The sequence below is a fragment of the Geotrypetes seraphini genome, chromosome 7, assembly GCF_902459505.1.
Source record: "Geotrypetes seraphini chromosome 7, aGeoSer1.1, whole genome shotgun sequence".
NCBI classification, from domain to species: Eukaryota; Metazoa; Chordata; class Amphibia; order Gymnophiona; family Dermophiidae; genus Geotrypetes; species Geotrypetes seraphini.
The window spans coordinates 172,855,350-172,866,159 of record NC_047090.1 but is presented as its reverse complement, the minus strand read 5'-3'; the positions used below and the strand labels follow the sequence as shown (position 1 = coordinate 172,866,159).

Genomic DNA, 10,810 nt, shown 5'->3' with positions numbered 1-10,810 from the left:
TTTTCCAGAGAAAGGAAAATGGTAAAACCAGAGGACATAATTTGAGGTTGAGGGGTGGGAGACTCAAGAGCAATGTAAGGAAATTCTACTTTACGGAGAGGGTAGTGGACGCCTGGAATGCGCTCCCGAGAGAGGTGATGGAGAGGAAAACGGTGACGGAGTTCAAAGAAGCATGGGATGAACACAGAGGATTTAGAATCAGAAAATAAGATTAAATATTGAACTAAGGCCAGTACTGGGCAGACTTGCACGGTCTGTGTCTGTATATGGCCGTTTTGGGGAGGATGGGCTGGAGAGGGCTTCAGTGGCTGGGAGGGTGTAGATGGGCTGGAGTAGGTTTTGACGGAGATTTCGGCAGTTGGAACCCAAGCACAGTACCGGCTAGAGCTTTGGATCCTTGCCCAGAAATAGCTAAGAAGAAAAATTTTAAATTGAATCAGGTTGGGCAGACTGGATGGACCATTCGGGTCTTTATCTGCCGTCATCTACTATGTTACTATGTCTTTAAGCCCTAAACTAGCGGTAAATAATTTCCGCAGTCCTAATGAGGGCAGCCTTGTTTTTATACGCTCGAGAGTATTATTTCTCCTCTACTCACGCATCTCAGGGGAGCCATTTACATTGTGGCATTCCGATTATTTTCCTGTGCTCTTAAATTACTTTTACCTCTGAGGAAAAGCTCTAAAGCCAGAGGAGTCCCATAGCTCTCCATCAATGAAGGAAGCAGCTCAATTAGCATTTCACACGCTTTTCATTCCCTGCCCTTACCTTCCCTGTAGTGGGCATGCTTTTCCATTAAAAAAAAAAAAAAACAACAACCAACTGCCCTGTTTCTGCTCCTTACCAGCGTTGGCAGGGTGACAGTAGTCGAGTGTGCAAACTTGTGCTATTGTCCCTGGGCCAGAGGGAGCCATGGAGACTCGCTAATATGACACAGGAAAATGTTTGCTGATGGCAGTTCTATGGGCTTTGTCTAACTCTTTCTCCATCATGACGACTCGATTTAAGTCTCTGTTTGACTACAAATGAAAGAGTGCTATCCAGGTCCAGGCCTTTGTCCGCCAGGTTTGAATGGGTAATTCAGCTTTTGTGTGGCTCAATTGAAGGGGCAAACATAAAGACAAGGATTCTTAAGCGTTCAAGCTCCCTTTCCATGGATATCTGCACATCTCTTTAGAGATTTGTTCCTTTCCTACCTTTTCTGACATCATCCCCCCCTCCTTAAAAAAAAAACAACAACTCCTGATCAAGAACAGCTTACAAAAGTAGGCTCGCCTCATCCCCAAAGCTAGCATTGTCCAGTGGCACTGAAGCATAGCTACTGCCAGTCTTCAGACAGTTTTTCCACACTTTGGAGGGGGAGGGAAAAGGCGTCTGTTTCTTTACTCACCACAAACATATCATCATGTTTTTTTGGTTTTTTTTTTTTTTTTTTTTTAAGGGGGAAAGAGAGAGGGGAAGAGGGAGACAGAGAGACTGAGCTTAGTAGAAATAGCAAAGAAATTCTTGTATCTGTGAGTTGTCTTGGGGGGGGGGGGTCCTCATGGTGAGAATTTGTGATGGCAAAGAATGTGGGAACAGGGAGTCTAATGCCTGATTGGGGATGCTTTGTATTTGCAAAGTGGCTTCTGATTGGCCTAGAAAGCCCCCCTAACTAGAAGTGGTTGAGATTCATTCAGATTGCCCAAGTGCTAAACCCCCTCTAAACCCTTTGCAGCTCCTTAAAGGTTGGTAGTGTATAACCCGTCTAACAAGATTAGGCCGAGCTAACGTTTTTCCCAGTCTTCAGGGTGGGGTGGCTTTCAGAGCAGAATTGATGACCTTCTATGCTTAACCCAGCAACTTTTTCGAACAGATACAAGACTTACCGGCGACTGCGTTTAAACTTCGGTGTGGGTGGTCGAGTTCAAATCTTGTTCCTTGCAACATCTAATTATTTAATAGCCGGACAAAAAGGGTGGGGTTTGTTTTTTTTTTAGGAAAAGACACAATTTTGGCAGAAACTTTTTGGAAACAATTGACTCCTCAGGGTGTGGTTTTTTTTTGGTGTGTGTGTGGGGGTCGTTTTGGAAATATACCAGTCCATATCAAGCCTTTGGTGTCCGGATCTATCATTTGCTCGTTTTCATGGGCATCGCGACTTTGCAGAGCCTCCCGTGACATGGCCTCGGACAGCGAGGTGAAAACCCTGCTGAACTTCGTCAACCTGGCGTCCAGCGACATCAAAGCGGCCCTGGACAAGTCCGCTCCCTGCCGGCGATCCGTCGACCACCGCAAATACCTGCAGAAGCAGCTCAAGCGCTTCTCCCAGAAGTATTCGCGAATACCGCGGTGCCATCCCGGCAAGACGCCGGACTCGAGTGCCAAGAGGGGGGCGGAGGAGAGAACTCGGGGCGCCGATCACAGCCCCTGCGGGGGTCCGCAAGGAAGGTCCGAGAGGCCGGATCAGGTGCCCATGAGAAAGAGACAGCTTCCCGCCTCCTTCTGGGAAGAGCCCAGACCCGTCCCGGGGCTCCAAGGGCTCCCCGGGGGCAGGCACGACCCCCCCAGCGCCGCGTATGAGCGCAAGAACCCAGAGGCGGGGGGTCAGGAGAGCCCCGTCCCCGCGTCCCCCCCAAAAGAGCCCGTCCCGGCCAGGCTGAGCGGCTGCGGCTGTTGTCCATTTCAGTACCACGGACAGCCCGTCTACCAAAGCCAAGGGCCAATGCCTCCCTCTAGCTGGGCTCTCTGGAGGAAAACCACGGCTCCCCCCGGGGAGATCCCCCACTTTTGCAAAGACACCGTGAGCGGGCAGCAACTTTACAGACCTGTGGTCCTCAAGCCCATTCCTACCAAGCCTGCGGTCCCGGCTCCGGTGTTCAATGTGTTTGGATATATTTAAAGATGGCCAGGAACCGGACTGTAGCACTATATTGGTTCTTGAGAAGGAACTTAATGACTGATCTTATTGTACTAAAATGGGAATGGTGGCCTGTTTTGTTGGGGGAGGGAGGGGTCTTATATCAAAAGCACAGTTTGATATTTAAAAAAAAACTAACTCATTTGTAAATAAACTGTGAACCCTGTTTTCAAAGAGGTTTATCGCCATGGGGGGGGGGGGGAATGATAGAAGCCAGTTTGTTAGAATTTAAGTTATTTGTTTTTTGGGGGGGTTTTTTTCCAATGACAGTCTTGGAACCAGGCAAGGTGTTTATTTAGAAAGTAGAAAGGCCTCTCCGGATTGCATTGCCCTGGGTTCTCCAGTCCAACCATTCCAAATAATACCGGTTTGCAGCATAAGGAATTAAAGATAATATGCCTTAAAATAATTATTTGAATGGAAGCTTCTTGTTTCATAACAGTCTTTTTTTATGGCACTTTTGGAGCAGGCAGGGCTTACATTTAAGGAAGTTTTAAGGAGCTAAGAGAAGGGAAGAATATTTCCTTAACCAGGGCTCACATTGGGAATTGTTTCAGTTATTCTCCAAAAATGAGATCTGATTAAGAACGTTTGGCATTTTATACAAAATGAAGATACTGAATTATATTTTAAAATAAATACACACGGTAACTTTTTTTTAAAAATTATTATTCATAATGTATGGGTTTCTTTGGTTGCCTGTTTTGAAGGGAAAAATCTAGGTTTGCTTCCAGTATTTCTACTTGGTGTCCAGTACCTGCTATTTATTGCTTTTCACGCATGGATAAGGGATAATAATGTTATAAAGCTTTTCCTGACATATTAAGCATTTTCTACATGCAGAAAAGGTTTCTTATCAAATAGCTCTTGGGTTTACAAGTCCCCAAAGTAGACGCAATAAAATAACTATACATATCAGAGTACATCCCTAACTCAATGGCCCCAAAAATGCAAAGTCAAGTATTTATCTTTCTTGTCTTTAGGGCATTGTCTCCCTTTAATTATATCCTGTAGGCAAATTAAAGTTGGTTAAGAAAGACTCCCTCGTATGTTGATGCAATGAACTGGTCTTCTTAGGGCCCTCAAAGGCAAACCGTTAGGGAATGAGACATTAAAAGTGGTTATTTATCCAATTATATTTTTTATGAAATACATTTCAGTTTCTAAATGAACCAATCAGCAGGACAGTAGGTGCTGAAAAAGGGCACCAGCTCGAGCCCTAAAATAGAAATTCCCAATATTTGATTTGCGTAGATAGGACATGCTAAATAATGTGCATTGAAATTCTACCTAACCTCTGTAAAGAAAAAGTGTGTTTGGCTAAAGAAACATGTCCCCTAACCAAGATTAATTGAGGAAAGCTTACCCTGCCCAGGAAGCTGAAGGGGTGGGGCCGTTTCTCTGAACCCCCCTGACTCATTACAATATTTCTGTGGATTAGTCTGCTAGTCAGTGCATGTGGGAGTGTTAGGACCAAGCTCAAGAGTATTGTTCTTACTACACACAGATGCAGAATGATGAAACGCCCAGGGATGGCCCCATCTCTGCATTTTGCTGTCCATCTGCAACGTGTCCCCTTGCTTCTGAGCCGGGTAATTATCTGCCCGCCGATAAACTTGCCTCACGATATTGATGTGCGCTTTTCAGTACAGTATTTGCATTCACCCGGTTCAAGGCACAACGATTTCATAGTATCTCCATGTCGATAGTGTGTTGAGAAAAGTATAGTTAATATCTACTAAAGCATAGCAATAACTATAAGAATCTGCCTTGCTAGAGTGCCTTGTTTCATCCGACGTGAGTTTGGTAGGTCCGCAAAGGTAGCGTGTGATGGAATGACGTCATCAATTCGAAGTTGGACGGTCACGTTCCAGCCCTTCTCTCCATTCACACTTCTCTGCTCCGGGACAAAAGCCACGTTGCCTCTCTACACTTCCCTAATTAAGTAAGACTTAAACAGTTGTTTTATTTGAACGCTGTTGGCTTTTAGACTTTTCCCACACAAAGCTATAAAGTCTGAGGTGTAATGGGGTTGCTAACTCCGCTATATTCCACTCCTTAAAAAAAACCAAACCCAAACAAACCAACCAGAAATTCGGCTTTGCATATGTAATAAGATATTTATTAAAACTTAGTGTACATAAGAGTTGTGGCACCACAATTATAAATAATGGATGAATAAGAAAACAGAAATGTAAAAAGAGCTTCTGTACAAAAAACAACAACAACTATACAAACAGTGCATTTGTCAAGAAAACAAGTGAATTGCACATCTTGGTTTAAAAAAAAAAATGTAGTCTATCATTTCTATATATTTCATATCGCTACAATCGCACTTACTATATATACATTGTGACCAAAGTCTTGCCTACCACTCCTTTTACCTCAAATTCTGCAAATGCTCTTACATATATTTGTAGAATAAATCTCCTTTGTTACAGGACAGCTTTCTTAGCAAAAAATAAATAAATAAATAAATTGATTAAAGGTTCAGTATTCAAAAGGGGACCTTGTTCCAGTGCAAATGACTACATGTCACGCAAGCAGGGTAACTGGACCATTACAGTAGTGGTTGACAAGATAATGTCCAGTTCGTCTCTGGATCTGGCTTATATTTCACAGGGCATGCGCAAATTACTACCATTAGCCGTCTTGGTAGCAGAAATCCACTTCTTCTCTCACATCTGTAAACCACACGCCCTTAACTACTAGCAGCACATTTCTGTCCCAAAGGATCCTCTATAAATGCATCTTTATCAACAGACTTGTTACGTTATGACATAAAACCCAGCCCACAAAGTACCCTGGCTGCGATTAGGATGCATTCCCAAGTGACATTGAGGCAAAACAGACCAACCAAGCTATGTTCCAAATCAATTTCTTAACTCTCGCCAGACCTCTGCACAACTTTTTGCTCACCACAGACTCCAACCGCATGCTTTATTTCTATCGTTTAGATATCACTCTTCTGAATGAGGACATCGGGAGGATCATTTCTAAAGCCATTTACATGCATAAATCACCAAGGGTAAGGGTATACCTTGAATGTATAATAGCAATTTGGGTGTCCTTTTGCTAGCAGTGAAGAGAGGCGTTCATGGGAGTAGCGTATTTTCAGTGGGAAAGTATTTCTATGTTTTCTTATCCACAATGTGAATAATGGATGTATTTGGGAGGAAATTCTATAACATATATGTAAATATTATATGTGCATGTATACATACAGGCATTCATGCACTACTGAACCATATGAATATGAACATGTGTTGCACACATATCTGCAGTATTCATGGCTAGATATGCATTTCATAGGAAGTGCAGTTTTTGTGCATTAGAGAATGACATGGTGAGAAAATTCATCACTGTTCCAATCCCCATGGATAAATGTGGGAAACAATCCCATGCCATTCTTTGGAGTCTATCACAACCTCAGTCCTTCTACACCAGCATTCTTCAATGCAAGGTTTGAGGGTCAGTGGCTGGGCCCATTCGTACTCTGATTCTTATGTGAGCCAAGTATAGGATGAAGAAGCCATTGTGACATCACTGATGAGGTGGAAGGAGGCATTATGACATCACAATCTCAGATCTAGAATGTTGCTACTCTTTGGGTTTCTGTCAGGTACTTGTGACCTGGGTTAGCCATTACTAGAAACAGGATACTGGGCTTGATTGACCTTCAATCGGTCCCTGTATGGCAACGCTTATGGTCTTATGTTCTAACCATCTGGTGTCATTCTTTAGTGTCTATCTCAACCTCAGTCCTTCTATACCAGTGTTCTTCAAAGCAAGGCTTGAGGGGTCAGTGTCTGGGCCCATTCATACTCTGATTCTTCCCTCTCTCCTTAAAGAATGACATGGAGATGGTTTCCCGCGGTTATCAACAGGGACGGGAACTGTGATAAATTCTGTCACCATGTTATTCACTAATGCACATACATTAGTCACATCCCTTGCCCTTTTTTTCACTTTACTGTACTAGCATGCATATAATTTGCATCCTGTTTGCTTTGGACATTGGGGAGATAGTTTTCAGCGCTGTCCTTACACTTGGCTCTAGGACTAGAGTTTTGAGCATCGAGCCTTTAGAGAGTAATTTTATAAGAGTTCACTCAGGTTGAGAGCAAGAAGGCACCTAAGTGCCTATTTATCTTTATAAACTAAGTGACGGATATTGTATACCTCCCTTGCAGGCATGGACATTTGCACTTATTTTCTAGCCGGTATAATCGCTTGCACCGGTCCTAGATTATTCAAGCCTGGGCATAAATAAACATAAGAATTGCCGCTGCTGGGTCAGACCAGTGGTCCATCGTGCCCAGCAGTCCGCTCCTGTGGCGGCCCCTAGGTCAAAGACCAGCGCCCTAACTGAGACTAGCCCTACCTGTGTACGTTCTGGTTCAGCAGGAACTTGTTTAACTTTGTCTTGAATCCCTGGAGGGTGTTTTCCCCTATGATAGACTGGAAGAGTGTTCCAGTTTTCTACCACTCTGGGTGAAGAAGAACTTCCTTATGTTCGTACGGAATCTATCCCCTTTCAACTTTAGAGAGTGCCCTCTCATTCTCCCTACCTTGGAGAGGGTGAACAATCTGTCTTTATCTACTAAGTCTATCCCCTTCAGTACCTTGAATGTTTCGATCATGTCCCCTCTCAATCCCCTCTGTTCGAGGGAGAAAAGGCCCAATTTCTCTAATCTATCAAGTGGGGGAATGGGACTGTACACATCAGCCTTGGAAACAATAAGCTTTATTGATTATAAACACAGATATAAACTAAATACATGAACTCAGCATCCTTTACTTGTATGACCCGACACGGTGCACGTTTTGACCTCTAACAGGAAGGCTTCCTCAGGGGTGGAGTCAATCCAGGAGGTGCAGAAATCGCAGTCACGCAGCTTATGCATCGATTTATTTTTTATTTTTTCCAGTCGTTTACTTTCCTCAGCACCGCACTAGTGCTTGTGTACATTGCCACGGATTTGGAGCCTTCCTTTTGTGTGTCATAGCACCACCTACTGGATTGACTCCTTCAGCCCTGAGGCGGGCTTCCTGTTTGAGGTCGAAACGCGCAACGTATCGCATCATGCAAGTAAAGGACGTTGAGTTCCTGTATTTATGCATGCATGTAGTTTATAGCTGTGTTTATAATCAATCAAGTTTATTGCTTCCAAGGCTGACGTGTACAGCTCCATTCCCCGCTTGGTCCTTGTTCCGGTTTGTTTGACCTTGTTTTTGTGCTTTGCATAAATGAACTTATTTCATAAATACATTACATTATATTAGTGATTTCTATTCCGCCATTACCTTGCAGTTCAAGGCGGATTACATCCAAACTAAAACAAGAATTACATTCAAAATTTGAAGGAATAAAATAAGCGATGACATAAAATTTTTAAGGTAATAAAAATGTTGGGTAACAGAGTTACCAACGGGAAGTAGAAGTCTTTAGGAGATAGGAATAGGGTGAATTATGGGGTTTTAGATAACGTTTGGTAAATATAAGAATATTAGAGAGTATTAAGGGTATAATCTACTCCTGTACTTGCAAACTGTGCCCATTCTCCACTCAAACTCCATTCCTGCATCCACCCCACCATCCCCCCTTCTAGCAAAGCATGCACCATCATGTCACAGCTTGGAAATTTACAGGAGGGTGGTTCTGAAAAGTTTGGTAAAAAAAAAAACAAGTTAAACAATGTAGGACTAGGCACTTAGGGCTCCTTATAAGTAGGTGCGCTAGCGGTTTTAACGCATGCTACAATACCACGCGTGCTAGATGCTAACACCTCCATAGAGCTGGCGTTAGTATTTTCCGTGTCGTGCGGGGTTAGCGCGCACTAAAAACGCTAGCGCGCCTTCGTAAAAGGAGCCCTTAGTCCAGCGGGTTTCCAGGGTTTTTTTTGTAAGCTATTTTTCCTACAATATGGAAAAAAAAACTGGAATCTTGCTGGGCTAAGCGTAGGGCTCCTTTTACGAAGGCGCGTTAGCGGCTTGAGCGCGCGTGGCTTTTCATCACGCGCTAACCCCCGTGTTAGCTGAAAAACTACCACCTGCTCAAGAGGAGGCGGTAGCGGCTAGCGCGGCCGGTGGCTTAGCGCGCGCTATTACGTGCGTTCAACCGCTAACGGGCCTTCGTAAAAGGAGCCCTATGTGGTTGAATTTGCTTTTTTTTTTTTTTTTTTTACCATACTTTTCAAACCAGCCTGGTAGGTATGTTGCCATACATGTGCAAAAATGACTTTACAAAATTATCTCCCTGATGTCTATAGTTCTACCCCCTTAAGGAATAACTTACGGAAGGTTTGCGCTGTGTAGTGAAATCATAATCGGATAGTTCAGAGATGATGGATTACAAAATCATAGGGAAATAGGGAGGAAAACCGGTGCAAACTCAAATCCTTCTTGAAAATTTTTGGAAAGATGATTTTTTTTTTAAACAAATATCCTCCCCCAACATAGGGTACTTAAATCACTGAAACAAATTACTTAGGGAGGTGGTACAATCACATAACATAAGAACATAACATAAGCCAGTGATTCCCAACCCTGTGCTGGAGGAACACCAGGCCAATCGGGTTTTCAGGCTAGCCCTAATGAATATGCATGAGAGAGATTTGCATATGATGGAAGTGATAGGCATGCAAATTTGCTTCATGCATATTCATTAGGGCTAGCCTGAAAACCCAATGGGCCTGGTGTTCCTCCAGGACAGGGTTGGGAACCACTGACATAAGCAATGCCTCCGCTGGGTCAGACCTGAGGTCCATCTCTGTCACTGAATGTTTATCAGAGCAGATTACAGACGTTGGATCAAACGTAGACCTGTCTCTCTAAGAATGTACGATTACTTGACCTCATGCAAACTTATCTGAAATTTTAATTAAGTACAAACTTTATGTCCATAGAGTATGCAGACCTGCCATTGTTAATAAAATTAAAGTTCTAAAACACTGATGCCTCTCAAAACAATTCTTCCATGTTGTTACAGATGTACAATTCTGCTAAAATCTCTAGAGAGGTTCTTAGCTTCCAGAGTGTGCATTATAAGGAGGGTCACTGGGTGTGATTAGCATTATATTTGCACATGAACAGAGAAACTTGATGTACAGAAACTCTCTGCTAGTCACCTAGGCTCTGATTCTACAAATGACACCTAAAACAGTCACTGAGGAACTAGATAATGACATGAGGACAAATTTGGCCCATCCTCATGGGATCTATTTCCAGTCCCGTCCCCGGGAGTTCTATCCCTGTCCCTGCCTCATCCCTGCAAGCCCCGTCCTCATCTGCACAAGCCTCAAAAGCTTTAGAATCATAAGTAGCAACATTCTAGAGCTCAGATTGTGATGTCATAAGGCCTCATTCCACCAATGCCTAAGCTCCGTCCTCATCTGCACATGCCTCAAAACACTTTATAATCCTAAGTAGCAACATTCTAGAGCTCAGATTGTGATGTCATAATGCCTCATTCCACCAATGCCCAAGCTCTGTCCTGATCTGCACAAGCCTCAAACACTTTAAAATCATAAGTAGCAACATTCTAGAGCTCAGATTGTGATGTCATAATGCCTCATTCCACCAATGCCCAAGCTCTGTCCTGATCTGCACAAGCCTCAAACACTTTAAAATCATAAGTAGCAACATTCTAGAGCTCAGATTGTGATGTCATAATGCCTCATTCCACCAATGCCTAAGCTCCGTCCTCATCTGCACATGCCTCAAAACACTTTATAATCCTAAGTAGCAACATTCTAGAGCTCAGATTGTGATGTCATAATGCCTCATTCCACCAATGCCCAAGCTCTGTCCTGATCTGCACAAGCCTCAAACACTTTAAAATCATAAGTGTTCGAGGCTTGTGCAGATCAGGACAGAGCTTGCAGGGATGAGGCAGGGACAGGGACAGAA

The 10,810-nt window shown here is 43.4% G+C and overlaps 1 protein-coding gene across 1 annotated transcript; it reads left to right on the top strand.

Moving 5' to 3' along the window:
* The first annotated feature begins 2,161 nt into the window (after positions 1-2,161).
* FAM181A (family with sequence similarity 181 member A) lies at positions 2,162-2,881 on the top strand. The gene has a single exon (XM_033951092.1). It carries the CDS (start codon positions 2,162-2,164, stop codon positions 2,879-2,881), a length of 720 nt encoding a protein of 239 aa, XP_033806983.1.
* Positions 2,882-10,810: the final 7,929 nt, after the last annotated feature.